Source organism: Furipterus horrens, unplaced genomic scaffold (assembly GCF_987537825.1).
Source record: "Furipterus horrens unplaced genomic scaffold, mFurHor1.1.pri manual_scaffold_3, whole genome shotgun sequence".
In the NCBI taxonomy this organism is placed as follows: domain Eukaryota; kingdom Metazoa; phylum Chordata; class Mammalia; order Chiroptera; family Furipteridae; genus Furipterus; species Furipterus horrens.
The window spans coordinates 20086537-20106114 of record NW_028327173.1 but is presented as its reverse complement, the minus strand read 5'-3'; the positions used below and the strand labels follow the sequence as shown (position 1 = coordinate 20106114).

At 47.8% G+C, this 19578-nt stretch overlaps 1 protein-coding gene across 1 annotated transcript; it reads right to left on the bottom strand.

Annotated features, from left to right (window-relative positions):
- Positions 1-9145: 9145 nt before the first annotated feature.
- Positions 9146-19133, bottom strand: LOC150014513 (antizyme inhibitor 2-like). The gene is made up of 10 exons (XM_090271525.1): positions 18987-19133; positions 17591-17774; positions 16928-17101; positions 16276-16448; positions 15551-15685; positions 14458-14623; positions 13775-13922; positions 10734-10834; positions 9633-9850; positions 9146-9193 (listed from the first exon to the last, which is right to left on the bottom strand). Exons 2-10 carry the CDS (start codon positions 17726-17728, stop codon positions 9169-9171), a joined length of 1278 nt encoding a protein of 425 aa, XP_090127651.1. The 5' UTR covers positions 17729-17774; positions 18987-19133; the 3' UTR covers positions 9146-9168.
- Between the last annotated feature and the right edge of the window lie 445 nt (positions 19134-19578).

Here is a 19578-nt window from a genome sequence, read left to right as displayed (position 1 = left end):
TAAAATGGTCATTGTTTTATATCATACGATTGCGTACATTAGTAAACGCTATGGGATTTACTCCCTCCCTTCACACTCCCCTCCCGCCCCAGAAAAACTCTTCTAAAATTAAAAGTGAATTTAGTAAAGTCATAGGATACAAAATTAATACACAAAAATCATTTTTTGTGTACTAATCACAATCATTTGGAAAATAAAATAAAAACATTATTTATAATAGCAATAGAGAGTCATAAGGTTTTTGAACAAGGTGCCATGATTAGGAAAAGAAAGTCTATAATACATGGTACTAGAGCAAATGGGTATTCCTATGGAAAAAAATGAACCTCAATTCCTGTCATTTTCTTTTTCTTTTTAAAGAATTTATTTATTTATTTTTAGAGAGAAAGGAAGGGAGAAAGAGAGGGAGAGAAACACTGATGTGGGAGAGATTCATCAATTGGTTGCCTCTCCCACACCTCCAACTGGGGACGTGGCCCACAGCCTAGGCATGTGCCATGACTGGGGATCGAATTTTTGGTTTGACCTTTTGGTTCACAGGCCAGCACTCAATTCGCTGAGCCACACCAGCCAGGATACTATCATTTTCTATAAAAATTAATTTGCCATGAATGATAAACCCAAATGAAAAAGCTTGAATCATAATGACTCTAGAAGAAAACACAGAGAATAGGACCTTGAGGTTGGCAAAAGTTCCTTAGAACCTTAAAAGCATTATCCATGAAAGACAAAAATTTATAAAGTGGACTTCATCAAAATTAAAATTTTGTGCTCTCAAGAGACAGCTTTAAGAATACCAACCGGTAAGCCACAGACTTAGAAATATTCACAGTACTTAGTTATATCTAACAAAGGACTTTCATTCGGGGAATATAAAGAAGTAATGCACTATGAAAAAGACAAACCTTCCAATTAGAAATGGGCAAAAGATTTGTGGTAGCCCTCAATGACCTGCCTCCCTGTATTTACGCCCTTATATAGTCCCTCTCTTATTGACTCTGGACTTGGACACGTGACTTATCTTGGCCTGTGGTGCACTAGCTTATATGATTCAAGAAGACAAGCTCCTGCACATTGGGTTTTGTCTTTGAATGCTCCATCTTGGAACTGTAAGTCACCTTGGAAAGCGATCTGGCTACCTCAACAAGGAACCTGTGAAGAGAGACACCTGGCCAGCCTCCTGCTGTTCCAGCCCTCCCAGATGAGGCACCAGACATGTGTGTTAAGCTGTCTTTGATTTTCAGCCTCCAGGTGCCTGCAGCCATCATCACATGGAACAAAAGACCTGCCCAGATAAGCCCAGTTCAGAGTTCAGAATAGTGCGCAAATAAATCTTTGTGGTGGTTTGTTACAATGGAAAAGATATTTGAAATAAGACTTGGGGAAAAAAAAGAAAAAAGACTTAGAGAGACATTTCACAAAAGGAGATATAAATGGCCAATAAGCACATGAACAGGTGTTTAACATCATTAGGAAACATCAAATTAAAACCACAATGAAATAGCATTTCATATCACCAGAACAGCTAAAATTAAATTAATAATTTTAAATATTGATGAAGATTTACAGCCACTGGATCTTTCATTGCTGGTGAGAGTGTAAATAAGTACACCACTTCAGAAAACTGTTTAAGACACTATTAGAAAGTTAAATACTTGTTTACCTTATGACTAGCAATTCTATTCCTTGGTATTTACCCAAGATAACATGAGCTGATTTCAGATCTGGGGTAGGAAATGTACAAGATCAGAGAGAAAAAACACAAAAATATAAGACCCTTGACACACTCACATCATGTATAAAAGTAGGCTTCTGAAAAGAAAAAAGAAAAAAAATGGAGTGAAATATGAATTGGATTAAGCCTCTAGATTCAACTGCTAATTAACAGGAAAATCAGGAGAAGGAAGCAAGCTACCTGGGGACACAATTAGCAATGACCACGGGAAACTTGGTAAGACAAAGGATCTGGCTTCATTAACAAGTGAATTACAAGGAGAAAAAATTTGGAAAGAAGGGCAAAGATTAAACAAAATTTAATGACACATCAAAATAAACAAGAAAACAGGCAAAATGAGATTCAGGATGATGATTGCTCTTGGTGGCGGAGGATGAGAAAGGGTTATGTTTGGGAGGCGGCACAAGGAGAGTTTCTGGGGTGGGTGGCAAGTTTTTGCCTTCGGATATGGGTGTTGGCCTTATTACGATTCCATAATCTGTACATTTGTTTTATGTGGCTTTCTGTATTTGTGGTATTTATTAACCATAAAAATGTTTTTAAAAATTCATTCAGAAGATGTGTTAAATATGCATATTCCTAGGCTTCAATTCCGAGAGTCTGATTCCCTGTACCTGGATGAGGCTCCCAAACCACCACGTTTAAGAAGGTCCCAGATGCTTGCACGCGGTTGTCTGAAGATGCATTGTGAAAAACACTGGTGAAGGTACCAGGGAGCCAGGGAAGGATTTCACCGAGTTTTCACTTTAGAAAGATCTCTCTGACGTGTGGAGGATGAGCTAGGGGAGCTTGGAGGCTGACTCAAGAGATGCAGGGTCTAGAGGTGTTAAAACTTCGGAAAGCATTTCTGCATTCCTGATATTAATCTTTGACATCTGAGTATGAGATATTAGAATTCCAAGAACATTCTCAGGAATTCCTGAAAGCAGAAATTACTCTATATTTTTTCCTAACACTTTGATGTGTTTTGAAAAAATAATGATTGACCATGATTATAAAGAGTGAACATCTTTCTGTAAGAGGGTTCTACTAAACATTTTAGAAGTTTTCTGTTTAAAAACAAACAAACCATAATAATAATAACAAATGCATGGTTTGTTATCATTACAAGCCAATTTAATAGGACAAGATGATATCTTACAATGACATGTATAAATCACCTCTATTTTATAAAGACATTTGATAATAAAAATCATTAGAATGGAGAGACATTAACTCAAAGTAAAGGCCAAGTGAAAATTACTTTAAAAATGGATTGATAATATCATAAATGTTTATTACTTAAAAGTTATTCTACTTAATACCTGGTTGCTGTGGCTCAGTGGATTGAGCATCGGCCTGTGAGCCAAGTGTCGCTGGTTTGATTCCTAGTCAGGGCACATGACTAGGTTGCATGTCAGATCCCCAGTTGGGGGCTCGAGTGAGAGGCAACCACACACAGTGATGTTTCTCTCCCTCTCTTTCTCCTTTCCCCTCTCTCTAAAAATAAATAAATGAATGAACAAATAAATAAATAAATAAGTTATTCTAAAAATGAACATTTAAAACACAGAAAGGATTAATTGCTCTTGGTCTTTGTTTTTAGGATAAACATTTCAAACTTAGAAAAACTTATTTCATTTTGCACTGATGCTGGTTGAATTAAGAGTGTGTCCAAACACATCTTCAAGTTGGGTATTAGGGCGCATATAGTGTTCTATAAGTTTTCTTTTTTTCATGATGAAATATTTTGCTTTACAGAGAACTGTAGCCTAGAGTAAATATTCAAACACTGGAAAATACCAGTGTCAACTTCACATAAATGAATCAGGAGGCTTTGCTAAAATTAAAAATGGCAAACTTTTATTTAAGGGTCTTAGGATTTGTAAATCAGAAACACTACCAGGTAACACCCAGAATGTTCCAAAGAAAAGAGAAAAGCTGAGAGTTCTCATAAGCAAACAGAACATTCTTGAGAAGAATCAGTCTTGCATTCTTCACCTCTGTGTTAGTTTGTGAAGATAACCTTCCAGATGACCTGTAGTCTGGATAATGAATGTCCTGCAATCTGGACATGCAGGCATTCTTTCCTAAGAACTTCTGCAGAAATGTATGTATCTCTAGGCACTGACGCACAACTGAGAAATCCAACAGTTTAAGTCCTCAGGCTAGTTAAGGTAAAATAAAATCTATTCCTCATGCTTCTGTCCCTTTGATCTGAACCAGTTCTGTTGGCTTCACTATATGGACTCCATTTTCAGTCAGCTTAGCTATAATGAATTCACCTTGTTTTGTTCACTCATTCCTCACCAGCTAGCATAATTGGGTAGCATTAAAATAACATGTCAAAATTGCCAATTTAGGGACTTATTTTACTCCCAAAGCATATTATTACTTGAAACACCACTCATAGGACTTGAAGTAAGCATACTCATATTGTGTTTGCAAACTTAGAAATAGTCATTTTATTTGCAAGAATGGCTCACCATTAGCAGCAGACAAGCCCACAGACACACTTAAAATGTGGCAACAGCCCTGACCAGCATGGCTCAGTTGGTTGAAAGTGAAAGGTCACCAGTTCAATTCCCAGTCAGGGCACATGCCTGGGTTGCAGGCTGGCCCCCAGTTGGGGGGCAAGCAAGAGGCAACCCAACAGTGTATCTCACACAGTGATGTTTCTCTCCCTCCCTTTCTCCCTCCCTTCCCCTCTCTCTAAAAGTAAATATATAAAATGTTTTTTAAAAAATATGGCAACAGCTACAAACAATTCTCTCCTACATGCTCCTGTCCAGGTCCTGGAAATGTCAACCTTGACCTTGGACTCTGAGTGCCAGTATTTCCTGCTCTATATGTCAGTGGGTTCCTTCAGACCAGGGACATATCTATGTTGATTGTGAAGCTTTAATTTTCACAGGAGAATAATCAGTTTTTCCTACCTCCAGAGGTTGGGGTCACACAGGCCAAGAGAGGAGAGAGCTCCAAAGATGAAGCGGTCGGCTGTGTGAGTGAGGTGTAGGCTGAGAGGTACTATGCACTAATTGCGAGAAGGTCAATGGCATGACCCTCCTAGGAGAACATTCTACTCTGTACCCCTCTACGTGTTCTACATGGACAGCCGTGGGTTGGGGCCTCAGTGGGCTCCAGCTGTTCTGGACCCTGCTCAGGCTTTTCAGGGCCTAAGGGCCTTTGCTGTACAGTCCCAGAGTGTCACTCCCTAAGCCTCCAGCCGTTAGGTCTCAACTCAAATGTCACCTCCACTCTCTCTATTAATTTCTTTATAGCATCTATCAGATTTACCATTATCTGGTTTATTTACTTGTTTAGTATCTATCCCCACCTCCTGTCTCATGAGGAATGGCAGCTCTAGAAAAGCAATGGTCTCCTCTGTCTTATTTCCTGCTAAATCCCAGTACCTACACCAAGTGTCAACAAAGGGTAGTTTTCAATGAATATTTATTGAATGAGTGGACGACTGAATGCATAGAGTAATCAAGTGCAGGTAGAGTTCTGAAGTCATCTCTCTAGCATCCCCTCTCCGCATTCCTCAAAGGGGGCAAGAACTCTCTAGCCCTTTTCAACCATGCGTTGCTGGCCCCAGACAGGAGGATTCTTACCTAGGCAAATCCAGGTTCTTTTGGGTGCAATACTAACAGTGACCAGTGGGTGGCAGCAGGATACTATGGTTGAATCATAACAAAGCCTGGGCCACCCTAAGCACAACACACCTTAAGTTTAACCTCCCAACAGCCCCGCATGGTTATTTTCCGCGTCTGAAATGCAAGACTTTCTTAAACACAGTGCCCATGGCCCTGCTGCCGAGAAAGGAGAACAATGAACTGACACTTGAATTCAAATGTCGGCTCGGCCACTGACTGGCTGTGTGACCCTGGGTTAATTCACACCTATGAGTGGAGGTCATGATGAACTCATAGGGTCGTTATAAGAATCCAGCAGACAAAGAATGTGGAAGGACAGTTTGTGGGGTCGAGAAAAGGCTCTGAGGACTGCAGGGGGCTCAGCCTTGGGGTAGCCACCAGAGATGGAGCCTGCACACACAGAGACCCCCAGGAGCCCCTCGCACTGGAAGCAGTCTCCTCCTCCGCTGACTCTCCTCACCCCCCCACCCCACACCCACCCATTCTGCACCTGCACGCAGCAGCTGTGCCCAGCTGAAGGGAAAACACCACATGAGCAGCCTCATTCTAAATTGATACCCGCAAACCTCAGGTGGGCACCTGGGTGGGCAGTGGGACCCCGTTTCACTGGTCCCTCCGGTCTCCCACCCTTGTGATTTTCCCATCTCTGGGAAACAAGCCTTTCCTCAAAACACCAGGTATCCTTCCTGCCTCCTCCCGCTGGGCCTTGTTTCTTCTTTCACGGAGAAGAGAAACAATTGGAAGAGAACCCCACATTCTCCCACTAGCCTGCACCCCCAGTGTGCCCTGCCTTCCTCCTGTACCTGGAGGCACTCCCAGCTCCCATCTCGGGCACGTCCTTCCCTCACACACCGGACACTACCCCTCCTATCCACCCAGGAATTTTTCTCTTGGGACTCACTCCTCTCTCCTCTGCATCACAATTATCCCCTCTATTAATCAGTCCCAGGATCTACAAACCAGACCTAATACTTCTCTTAAAATAAACCCTGGTGACCCTACAAGAACATCTTCCAGCCGCCCTCCTGCTTCCTGCTCCTTCTACAGCACAGCTCCCTGGAGGAGGAGCCCACATGCCACACTCCCTGTGCCTCCCCACCAACCTTCCTTGGCACTGAAATACCATGGTGAATATTACCAGTGGCCTCCATTTTCCCAAGTCTGTTCTCAGCCTTCACCTCACCCACACACAGCTGAAGCTTCTCTTCTTCCTGAAACATTTCTTCTCTTAGTTTCCGTGACCTGTGACTTCTCTGTGGACGTGCACTTCCTGGTTGGGCTGGGCAGTCCCAGAAATGTAAGGTCCATCCGGTTGGTATGATGCCCATGATCATACCTCTCTCCCATGATCATGCCTCTCTCCCATGATCATATCTCTCTCCCATGTTCACACTGGACTTCTTCCCAGAAACCAGCGGCTCACATCTGACTCCATTTGGAAATCAAATAGGCTTTTCAAATCTGCCTTGTCTAAACTGAGCTCTCAATTTGAACCCCCCAACCTGCTCCTCCCACAGCGTCCCCATGGTGGGCTGCTCTGACCAAAAGCCCTGGTGTTGTTCCTGACTCCTGTCTGCCCATACCCCACATCTAACCCCTCAGCAAATTCTCTTGACTCAATCTTTACAGCCTGTCCTGAGCCTGAACCTTCTTACCACCTGCACTGTGACCACCCAGCATTTGCGGGGGTTGGCAGGGGCCCCTCAAGTTCTCTGTGCACCCCCTCACTGCACTCACCTGATCAAACTCTCCAGGGCCTTCCCTTGCCCTTAGAACAGTCAAAGCCCTGACTCACCAGGAGGCTTAAGAACATCAGCCCCTGGACCCTCCTCCTTCCTCACCTCCCGGTACCTCCTCTCACTGCTCACCCACAAGGGTGCCCTTGCCTTTTTTGAAACATTCTCCATCCCTGACCTTTGGACCCGCTGTTTCCGATGCTGGAACTCTGACCCAGCTAACCACACAGCTCCCTTCCAGTCTCTGTTCACACCCCAAGTTCTTAGAGGGGCCTCCCTGCCCCTCTACATAAAATAGTACCCTCCTTTATCCTTTCCGATCCCCTTGCCTTGTTTTCATTTGTCTTCGCAACACTTGTTGTTTCCACTCTCTTTTATCATCGGTGTGTTTACTCCTGCTCTGATTTTCACAACTGGAAGTTAAGCTCCATGAGTGTGGGGTCTGCACATCTTATTCATCATGTGTCGCCTTGTCTAGAATAATGCAAGTCACAGACTAGGCCCTCACATTTTATTTTATGAATGGATGGACTGTTGGATGAATGGATGAATGGATCAGCTGATGAACTGGTGAATGAACAGACGAATGAATGAATGGATGGATGGATGGATGGGTTGATATCCAAAATTCTATAGGACAGCACCCAGACAGCAAAACACAAAATACTCCAACAGCTCTTGCATATGAGTATAACTTTATGTTTACTGAAAGCCCACTCATATTTGTACTGCCAGACAACACTGAGGGGGGCAAGCATGGTTGTTTCTACCCCAAATTTTCTGGACCTGGGAGTAGATGAATGAGCAGCACACAGTCTGAAGGCTGTCTGAGCCCCTGGCTTCCTTAGGCAGCATCTGCAGCTCATCCCTTCTCCTCAGGTGTCCACAGGGAGAAACCTCTTTGGCACAAGATGCTGGAAAACTCCTCTGATCATGGCTGAGTTGTGGAGGCAGCGTTAAGATAGGTGGGGCTGACTTGGGTGGATGACGAGGACCATTTGCAGAAGGTGAGGATCAGGAAAGTCCTATCAGGTGAAGCTTAGAAAGGACACAGGACACAGGAGGTGAGTGGCTTTGGCCTCTGGGGCCCACTCCACCTTCGCTTGCTGCAGAAACATGACTGGTTGTCCTAAAGTGTCTCTACCTCCGCCTCTGCCAATGTCCTTGCCTGTAGAACACATTCTCTCTTTCTGCAGTTCAGGATTTCCCAAATACTGTTTATGAAGTTTTAGTGTCTTGGGGTGACACACAGTAGGATCTGTCTTATTTTGGAGTCGGGTGTTTCTACTCCTTGTACTCCCACCTCCCAAACTGGAGGTTTCTTAAGGCCAAGGCCAGGTCAGGCACCCACGTACCTGGCCCGTTAGCTGCGTGGTCAGTTGCAATGCATGCTCCCTGAGGCTGCCCAGGCCAGGGGTGGCCTCTGAGCAAGGAGGGCCCAGGGTCAGGCCCAGCTTGAGGCGGGGTTCTAGACAGGTACATTTGCATTATCTGACTTAATCCCCTCAACAACCCTGCAGGGAGGGGGACGGTTTAATATCATTCTCATGCCATTGATGGAGAAACGGAGGCTCTCCTCACACTGTCAGTTTGTGGTGGAGCCTGACTCCAGGCCTGACTCCAAAGCCAGTGTTCTTACCACTAGCATGGGGGCCTATCGTTCATGTAAACCTTTCTGGAACAATGCAGGGGTCATTAACAGGATAAAAAGAAGGATGAAAGAATCTCAAGGGACTGGCCAACACAGGTTGCTTGACACTCCAGGATATGGTCTTCACAGGGCACTGCATTGTAATGACACTAGTTCCTCAGCTCTACCCCACCCCAGGGCCTGAGGGGCTAGGAGCGGGGAGGGGAGGGTCAACAGCCCTGAAGAGCTAGCCTGTGCTTCAGAGTGACTTTGGGAGAAAAAGCCATTTGGAACCTGAAAAGTTGTCTCATTATTTCAGAAGCACTTGAACTTCTGCTCTCCACATGTTACTCTTCCCACCCCCCACCCCCGCGCTCTCCCACATGGGCGCACCGAAGTGTCTGGAGCAGCCCCGTTCCACGGTGTCCCAGCTTACGGCGCTATCTCCAGCAGGCTCCTGTGGAAAGATTATACCAGTAAAGAGTTGTTCTAGAGCCCTCTCCACAACCCAGGGCGTGAACCCTACGTTGGGCCAACAGGGGATGCTTGGGCAGAGGCTGTGCGGGAGTCTGAGGCAGGTAGGGAAGGGACATCTGATGAGGGAACTGGGGAACAGCCACAAATGGTCAGAGGAGCGTCGGGGGTTGGCCGAGAGCTGGGGCCACAGCTCTGCCTGCTTGTGGGCACAGAGGTGCCTAAGCTTCAGAGCTGTCGGAGCCGCCAGGTGGGCTGCCTGGGATTTATCTGGGTAGTGGGGGTAATAGGGTCAACCCCATAAGCAGTGTCAATGTCAGTCAGACCTTTACTGGGGCCTGTGGGGGGAGTACGGTTTTTCCTGGACCTGGGAGCCCAGCTCAGATCCTGGTGAGAGCATCTCTCCCACTCTTCCCAGACACCTGAACTCGGGTCCCATGGTGTAGCAGATGGAGGTGGGCGGGAAGCCGTTGAAGGTGGAGCTCATGACCCAAGTATAGGCGCCCATGGAGGGAAAGACGAGCCAGTCACCCACGTCCAGCTCCGGCAACTGAACCTCCTGCTCAAAGAGCTTGTCTGCAGCATCGCATGTAGGGCCATAGAGGATGCAGGGGAAGAGAGGTGGCTTCGAACCGAGCTCCTGCAGGGATACAGGGATCGGGAATCAGAGGAGGGAGAGCTCCCCACCCCCAACTCCACCTCCAAGCTCACGCCCTAGGCCAGCAGAGCACCCGAGGCATAAGGCACCAGCACAGACGCTGTCTGGCCGCCATACCAACCAATTATTGAGCAGCCCCTATGTGCCGGGCACTATTTGTGACCCTGCCCTCACGGAGCTTATTCATGTCATTCATTCAAATGACATATTCTAGCTTTGCCAATGTACATGGGCAGACACAGGTGCGGCCTCAGCTTCCCATTGATAAAACTGAAAGATTTTAGTCAATAATCACTCAAAATACTGCACATTAGAATCACATTGAGGAGCTTTAACAAAGGACTGATGTCATGTCCCAACCCACAAGAAGTTCTGATTTCAATGGTCTAGGACTTGGCCTGGGCATCAGGGTCTTTGAAAACTTCCCAGATGAATCTATTGTGAAGCCATGTTGGAAAATCTCTATTTCCAAGTTTCTGCATCTCCAACATTCAAGGATTCTGGTCACACACACACACACACAGAGTACGTAGAGAGAGATCACATGGAAGCCCAGCGTCAACCAGATGGCACGCACACCCACACAGAGCCACGTGCCTGTCCACACACTGACCTGCACAGGTGTAAGTCAGCACGCTCACACATAAAGTAACATGCACAAAAGAAGTGCACATGCAAGTACAAACAGGCATGCCTGTGCACATCCTTGTACGAGCATGTGGTGTGACAATCTGCAAAGCCATCTGTCATCTAAGACACTGTGCCTCTGCACCTCAGAGGAAGATGGCTGTCTCACAGGGAAGGGGGCTGAACCCAGTGCCCTCAGGCTCTGAGAGGTGCCAGAGCCACACAAGGGCCCCCTTACCTTCACCACAATGGGCATCCTGGGGGCAAGCTCCCTGAGGCAGGCTCGGAAGATGCCGTAGTGGCCCTCGTTGAGATAGTACAACAGTTTCCGGTGGCCTCCTGGGAAGGGGAGAGGGCAGGACTGAGGTGTGCTCAGTGAGGTCTCCACACTGACCGTCAACACTGAGCCCAGCACCGTTGGGAGCAGCAGACATCCTGCCCAGCACTAGATAACCTTTGTGCCCTGTTCCGGGAGCCTTTTCTGATCCCATGAAAGGCTGGGGCCTGGTCTCTGTGCTCCCAAGGCCTCTCTGCCTCCTACCCCACCCATCAGAGTGCAGCTGCTGCTGCTGCTACTAATAATAATACAGCTAACAAACCATGAGTATGGCCCGGGCATTGTTCCAGCCCGGCTACATGCATCAAATTATTTAATCTTCCTAATCACACTCTGAGTAGGGACAATGAACACTACTGCCTAGCTGGGCAAACTGGGTCTTGGCAGAAGTCACACAGGAGAATGTGACAGGGCAGGAATTTGTCCCTGGTCAAGTCCCAGGTCCTCTGTCCTCACCTTTGATGAGGTTTCCTGAGCACCTTCTGTGGGAGGCAAAACCAGGAGCAAAATGCCTTTTTATGACATTATTCCATTATGGGTGCTCCTTAGAGATGTGCTAATTTATCTTTTTTCCCCTCAAAGTGCTGCCTGGGTTAACCACGTTGTTTGTTTCCTTCATCCTGATGCCCTGGCATCCGGGGCCTTGCTGACCCTGGACATACTGCCCCTCCCAGTAAAAGACACACCTGCAAGTGACCTTCATATGCAAACCAGCCAATCTAGAGTCCGTACCTGCAACCACCTCCTTTATTTCGCTCTCATAGGGTGAACCACTACCACCCTCCCCTGATTATCCCAGGACCAGGGACCAGGCAACTAGGAGCGGTCCTTATAGCCCAGAATCCATGGCAATTGTTCAAATCGGCCGATCCCAAACCTGCCTACTTGGTCTTCCCTGCCTCACTCATTCCTTCCCTCGAAAACCACAGTGAAGCCTCTCGCCTGGGCCAGCCCCTCCTCCTGCGGCCTGACCCACCTGGTGCTTCCCCATGAGGCCCGCATGGCATGCCCTGACTCCTGTTTCTAGGGAACTAAGAGTACAGTCTTCTTCTTTGAAAGCAGTTATGTCTGTGTTACCTGATTAAACAAACCCAGTTGCACTGAAAACAGTGCCCAACTCTAACAACCAGAGTAGAGCATGCTTGTCACCTCCTTCCTTCTAAATACCCCGCCTGTGCTGATGTTGCCGCAGTAAGTGTGCGGCGGCTTCTCCCGAGCTCCAACACGCCCCTGAGGCATACTGAGCTGATGCTCACCTAGGACCCCAGGTTCTTCGGACAGGAACTACCACCAAGCCAACTGCTAAACAACCACTCATAGTCTGTCCTCAGATCATTGATTCCTTGGGTAGAGGTAGGTGAGGGTACAGGGGGCATAAATGGTAATGGGGAAAAAACTATTAAAAATAAAATAAAATAAAGAACATTGATTCCTTTAATCTTTTAAACTGGTTTCTTTGACCATTGGGGGCCTTTTATAACATTTGGGCATTCAGATGCCCAGATATTTCTGAATATTCATTTTCTCTCCCTGGGTCTTCCCCGCACCATCTTCTCCCTGGTGTCTGTCAGCTCCTGTCCTCTGCTCTCTCTCAGGTGCCATCACTGGTCCCAGCTGGTCATGGGAGTTAGTCATGACAGTGCTGAGGCTGAGAGCTCAGCTCCACTTGGCATGTCTGCAAATACAAGGGCTCCAGACTTTCAGTCAGGCAGACCTGCACTCAGCTGTGCCACGAATTGGCTTTGCTGCCTTGGCCAAGTTCCTTCCTCTCTCTGAGCCTCAGGATCTCCTCCTGTAAAATGGGAATGACCCAAACTACCTCACAGGACTGCTAAGCAGAAATGTGGTAAAATAGTCACTTGTCACATAATAGATTCTTAATCATTGGTAGCTCTTGCTATTATGAAAATAAAAATAATGAGGCCCAAATACTTATAACTTAGTCTTTTGTTAAACAATGACTGAAGTCATATGCCCTGTATCACAATATTCTCTAATGAGATACTTTGTGAGGGAATGAAATTAGTGGACCCATGTGCCTGTAGGATTACAAAGGTGTGGGACAGGCATTTGTCAAAAGGATAAGGAAGCAGATTAAAATGATTTAGAAATCTGCCCTGCCTAGTGTGGCTCAGCTAATTGAGCACCGGCCTCCAAACCAAAGGGTCACCAGTTTGATTCCCAGTCAGGGCACATGCCTGGGTTGCAGGCCAGGTCCCCAGTTGGGGGTGAGCAAGAGGCAACCACTCATTGATGTTTCTCTCCCTTCCTCCCTCCTTTCCCTTCTCTCTAAAAATAAATAAATAAAATCTTTTAAAAATGATTTACATGTCAGTTATCATAAAGCTCCAAAGAGTAAAGAAACACTAACCCAGAGGGTGAATCTATTCATGTTTCCTATCTCATCATGAACTTGAGTTTCTGGTTGGCTCCCTTTGTGAGAACAGCAACCTCACTCCACTCCTGCCCCCAAATAACAATCAAAAACTCTCTGTGATTATTGACCTTGGTCAAAATGTTTACTATTACCCTACAAATATCACCCTTAACCTCTTGGCCATGGTACAGACAATAGTGCCTTCATATATTTGTTGTACAATTAGTATTTACTCATTATATTTTTGGTTATAAAAATTTGTTCCTGTTAAGAAATGCTTGCGTGAAAAAATTTAGGTGCCTACTTGTGCCTTTCTGAGTTATACCCTGTGACTTCCCCTCCATACAAAGATCGTAAATTCATTGTCCCTTAATGTCCCCTTTCCAACCTATTTGAGAACAACAAAATAATGATACTAATAGTTTCTTTTCTGTAGCTAATTTGAAGCTGGTTTCCCCGCTAATGAGAAACCCAGGGGTAGAACCCAGACCCTGGGCCCACCCTCCATCACAAGGCCTGGGAACACCTGGACAGTGCCCGCCCTGCCCCGTCCTGGCCCACCCACCAGCCTCCAGCACAGCCTTCTTTGCAATGATATTAACAGCAGCTGTGCAGATAGATTCTGCGTAGAAGCGGCCAGGCTCCGAGATGATGTCAACGCCGGTCCCCTCTGGGAAGTCCTGGGCCAGGGCAGCCATGATCACCTTCGCCATCTGCGGGGACAAACCCAAGCTGTGTGAGGACAGTGCCTGTGCAGGGTCTTTACCTGCATCATCTTTCTTCGTTCCCGTGATAGCTCTGTGGGAAGGTGTCATCATCCCCATTTTATTGGAGAGAAAACAGGTAGACATGGTGGCCCGGAGAGAATTTGTCCAAGGGCACACAGCAAGTGTATAGGCTGTAGTGCCTGAGAGTCTGGATTTGGAAGCATTGAAATCAATACATGATAAGCAAAGAGGGACTGTGCCCTGGGTGTGGGGTATACAGTAAGTAAATGTCTATCTGACTGTAGCTTAAACAGAGATAGTAACTAACATGTCTAAAGAAAGACACAGAAGCACATACACACACACCCATGCTTGTATATGTGCACAGGCTGTGTATGTAGAGTCAGAGACCGCTCAGCAAAGACAAACCCCAGCTACATGCAGGCGCCTGACTCAGTTACAAAAGCTCCCTGCGGATACACACTCGGTCCACTAAACACAGGCTGGGACACCCAGACTCCCTCTCCTCCTGCCCTCTTACCTGCTGAAACTCAGGCTCAGAGCCCTCTGCTCCCGGAAAACCCCCTCCAATATCCAGGAGGTTCATTTCATGCCCGATCCTGTGGCCCATCTCGAACACACGCCGGCAGTTGGCGATGGCCTGTGTGAAATTGTGGGGGTTCCAGCAGCTTGAGCCCACGTGGAAGCTGAGCACATGTTGAGTGACAGGTGGAGAACACACAAAGAAACACAAGGTCAGAAGGAAGAGATACACATTCGGAAGCACCAACACAGGTACAATGTGGAACCAGCGTGGATACAAACACTGTGACACAAATGACTGCCCTGGAGCTTGTGAGCACCCCCAGAAACCCACAAAGTCTTGGCTTTCCACATGGGGATCCCAGAGACACACATCCCACATGACAGTTCTTGAGTTGAGGCTCTTGTGATTGTGTGGCAGTCACATCTCTTAGCTGCCCCCTCCCAAAGCCTTATGGCAGGGGCTCCCCTTCTTCCTCTCCTTGGAAGGCACGTGATCTGAACCCTGAATCTCAGAGCCAGCCAGTGGGGGTGAGGGTGGGATGAGGACCCAACCAGGGGCAGGTAGTGTGAGGTGAGTGAGGCACTCTCCTCGGATACAAAACTTAGGGGCCACCAAAACACTAAGGAGTCCAGATAAGTAACATTTATGTAATATTTTTAACAAGGAAAATTGATGCAAAAATATCCATGATGAATGAAATACAAAAACTTTAAGTAAAGACAAGATTGGTAAGAGTAATTAGACCCTGAAGCTAGAGGGAAAATCAGAAATGCCAATCCTGCCTTGATTAAAAATTATGATATTCTCTCATCATGGATTTTTTTCTGCATTAATTTCTTTTAAAATACTGTATTAAAATGTTATTTATCTAGAGTTTGAAGGTTTTTTGCATCCTGTTAAATTTCGCACCCAAGGCCAATGCCCTAGTGTCAGATGACATCCACTTCTTTTGCTGAGGACACATGAAGCAGCAAGAGGCCCAGAGAGGCCTGGCTGGAAGGTAAGGCACAGAGGAGGTCAAAGGCTGTGGACAAGCTGTGGAGACCAGAATCCCTGCCTCGTGGGCAAAGAAAGTCAGTGCTCTTACCTGGCTCCAACCACAGCCAACCCCAGGTCTCGGGCAGACTTGAGCAAACGTTCACACACCTCCAGGCTGGCCCCAAACTTGGCGCTCAGAGGGAAGATGCTCTTGCTGTCCTCGGTCCAGAGCCGGAGGACCAGCCTGTGAGAGGGGCGTGAGGGTGATAGGCATTCTTAGACATGTGATCCCCGAACTCCCCCTACCCAAACTCCCTCTGTCTTCCCACCCACCCCTGTCTAGGTCCTCTGGACTCTCCAGCCATGGATCCCAAGGAGGAAACACACCACTACTTAGGGACTTCCGCCCAGGCAAGAAAAAGCAGGTAAGTCATATAATTATAAATATCCCTTTGGCATACCTCCTGTGACAGGATCAGAGATGTTAAATAACTTTCCCAAGAACACACCGATGTGACAAACAAGTCAGAAATGCAAGCCCTGGTCTCCCTGTCTCCAATGTGAGTGCTTTATCCATGAGGTTGCCTGACTCCAGACTTCCGAATGCCAGGCTCTGTCCAGTGTCTGTACAGCATAGGCCATGTTCATTTGACACCAATGAGCACCACAAAGGCACCGGGCCACCTAACCCAAATTCTAGTACTTTGCTGCTTGGGCCTCTCCTAGTCACCATGTGTAACAGACTTCACCTGGTTTGTGAGGCCAAGTCAGTTTGCCAGAGCCCCAGGCTTTATCCGCCCATCCCCCTCCTGCCTGCAATCCTGCTGGTCTCACCTGGCTCCCGGGTGGTGCTGGGCCACCTTGGTCAGCTCCTCCTCACTGTCGAAGGTCAGGAGCTGCACCCCGTGCTGGGCAGCGTACTGGAGGTGGGAGACGGGCTTGCAGGGGTTGGCGTAGATGATGCGTGAGGGGGCCACGCCCAGGCCTAGCACCTGCTTCAACTCCACCTGGCACAGGTGACGGCCACAGTAAGGAGCTGCCTTCCTGCCCCCTGCTCTTTGCGTACAGGAACCATGGCATGGGGGGCTGTCCTTGACTGAACCCCTGCTGTGCACCTGGCACAGCGCTGGGCACATATTGTGTTATTGAAGCTACTAGACTACGCTAAGGAACGTATAATTGACCCCATTTTAAAGACGAAGAAACTGAGACCCAGGTGAAATGGCTGGGCCAATGGGGCCTGTGGCTTAAAACATGTGTTCCCTCCACTCACTAGCTCAGACTGACTGCCCATGTCACCTAGACCAGTGGAAGGGTGGCCACAATTAGTTCATTCATTTATTCTTTCACAAACAACTGAGTGTCACGCACATCCGCCACTGCTTAGGACCTGCGGTCCCCACTCCAGGACCCCTGGCAACTGGACTTTTTTCCCAAGAAGTGTCAGGCCTATGAATGAGGCAACTGGCAGCGGGCCCAGGCTCACCTGGCTGGCACAGTCGAAGCCGGTACCCAGGGCGGCCAGGATACGCAGCACCCAGTGGCTGCTGTTACACTTCACCGCATAGAAGGGCGAGACCCTTGGCAGGGCCTGGCAGAAGGCCTGATGACGACTGGCCAACACACCCAGGTCGGCCACCATGAAGGGGTCTCTGTGGTCCTGCCAAGGCAGGGAGAGAGGGAGGGAAGGCTGGGTATAGTATCATTTCATTGGATCCTCACAAAGTCTCCATGTAGTAAGTACTACTATTATTGCCAGTGTGGGGAAAAGGAAACTAAGGCTCTAAAACATGATTCATTCCTTCAAGTACATGGAGAAGATAGGATTTGAGCCCCAATCTTCTAATAACAGGAAGGCAAGAGGGCAACAATCTTTGGAGACAAAAATGAGGATCAGGGCAGATAGCTTGGCAAAGGGTAAAATCCTAAGTGGTGATGGGGAACTAGACAGGGACATAAGAACTATTCCATGATTCCCAGAGAATGGAAACTTGGAGTAAGACCTAGTAAACTGACTTATAAAACCACAAACGGAAGGTCTTATTCTGTGTTCACCTAAGTGGCGACTGAAACTCACCCTCTCCACTCCCTACTCCATTCCTTCCCTCCTCTGCCCTCCCCTCCCCTCCCTCTCCCACTCCCTCCATACTGAATCAGAGAGCTCCTGGATCCTCTTCAAGACCATCTCCCTGGCAGATCCCCCAGGCCCAAGGGGGATGATTTCTTTAGGCCAGGTGCTTCCAGCAGGTCCTGAACTCTCCTTCAGGTCCACAGGTAGGGTGCTCATTTCTGACACTCCACCAGAGCCCTCTGCCAGGCACAGTACCAGCTTTCTGGAAAGGAGTTGCATTGCAGACTTAGCATACCCCCTCCTCCCATTTCCCCGCTGTCCCCTAGAGCCAGTGTTCCCAGGCCAGTAAGTACATTCAGTCACATAGAGATCCACAGAGACTTTGTAAACTTTCCCATCTGTAGGATGGGCCACCTGGGCCAGCCAGCATCAGTGACCTTATGCAGAACCAAGTAAGATGCTCAAAATGTGCACAAATAATAGATGGTTCACATCCTTTTCCTGGCTGCTTCACACACATGTTCCCATTCACAGATGAGAAAAGTGACCCTCAGGAAAGATAAGGGCAGAGTACAAAATCTTCAGATTCAAGGGCCAGCCAGGACCTAGGGGATAATCTAGGCCAACATCCCACTTTACACACATGGACAAATTGTAAGAACGATGTCGCTCAGAGAACCATGAGGAGGTAGCGAGCAGAAGAAAAGAAGTTTTTTTGAAGCAATTAGCAAGCGGGGAGGAAGCCGTGCCGCGAATGGCCCGACTCCGGGGTCCTAGGGAAGGAGGGGCTGTTTTATAGGGGAAGAGAAAGAAACTATTGAATTCAGTCGTTATCTCGCAGCTGTGAGTCTAGGGCTCATTAAGGCCAAACGGAGTTTGGGTTGATGTACCCCACTATCATGGGAAACTCCCAGACAGCTACAGGCGGGCAGGGGGAGGGAGGATGGCGTGGGAACCAAGGCTGTCACAAATGACCCAGAGAGAAGAAAGGACTTGCCCAAGGTCACCAAGTGGTCAGTGGCAGAGCTAGAACTGGTGCCTGGGCTCCGAAGAGCAGCCACTGGACCTAAGGCTGGCCACCCACCCCTGAGACAGAAGTGAGGGCAGCTTGCAGCCAGAGTCCTTCTGGTTCAGCAGTTGGGTTGGCCTCCACTCCACACGCAGACTAACCCAGTGCCGGTCATGACCCGCTTCCATAGGCACAGCCCCGGGGGCCGGGACCCATGGAGTCCTGGGTTTCCGGTAAATCCCTGTGTTAGAACGTAACTCAGGCCAGATCTCAGGGCCAGAGGAAGTACCACTGAAGGATGTTCCTCCAAACCTTGGCCAACCCTGCCCGCTCAGCCCAAACCTCCCAGGTCCTTGGTGGCCCACACAACAGGCCCAAGGGTGAAGTCAGACTCCTGTTATAAGTGAGCATCAGCCACAGTCAGAGTAGAGGGACCCTGGAAACCCTTTGACCCACCCATCTCACCTCAAGGATGTAAAAACTGTGGGGCTCAGAGATCTTCTGATGTTTCAGCAAAGCAGGAGTGGAGCTGGGAGTGGAACTTGACCTCAGACTCCAGTCACGGGCCAGCCCCACTGCCCAGAGCACGAGCTGGTCTCTCCCAGTGCCCTGTCTGCCTCCACTGCACATTTAAATATCTCGCTGGGAGTTTCTGTGATTGGAAAAATGAGACTTCTGTGTCATCATCTGGTGTTCAGTAACATCCCCCACCCTCTCCCCACCTTCCCTCCCCATAAGGGCTGCTGTGTTGCAGGAACTCAGATCTCTGGGTAGGGGCATGTTTACATGTTCCTCCGTCCAAGTGTCCCGTGGCTCAGGAGATAAGCTGGCCTTGTCTCTGCCTGTGGCTTTAGGCTGTACAGGCCACTGAGTCATGGAATCCTGAGAACAAAGAGTCTGTTAAGTACTCCATCTGCCTCCTTGTAAATAAAGTCTTAATTGGAGCTGGTCTTGAGGATTAGTGGGTCTGCTTTGTATCCTTGATAGGTGCTAAGTCATAAGTTACCCTAGCTGTATTTTACACGTTAATGATACATTGTAAAAATTCTTTCACTAT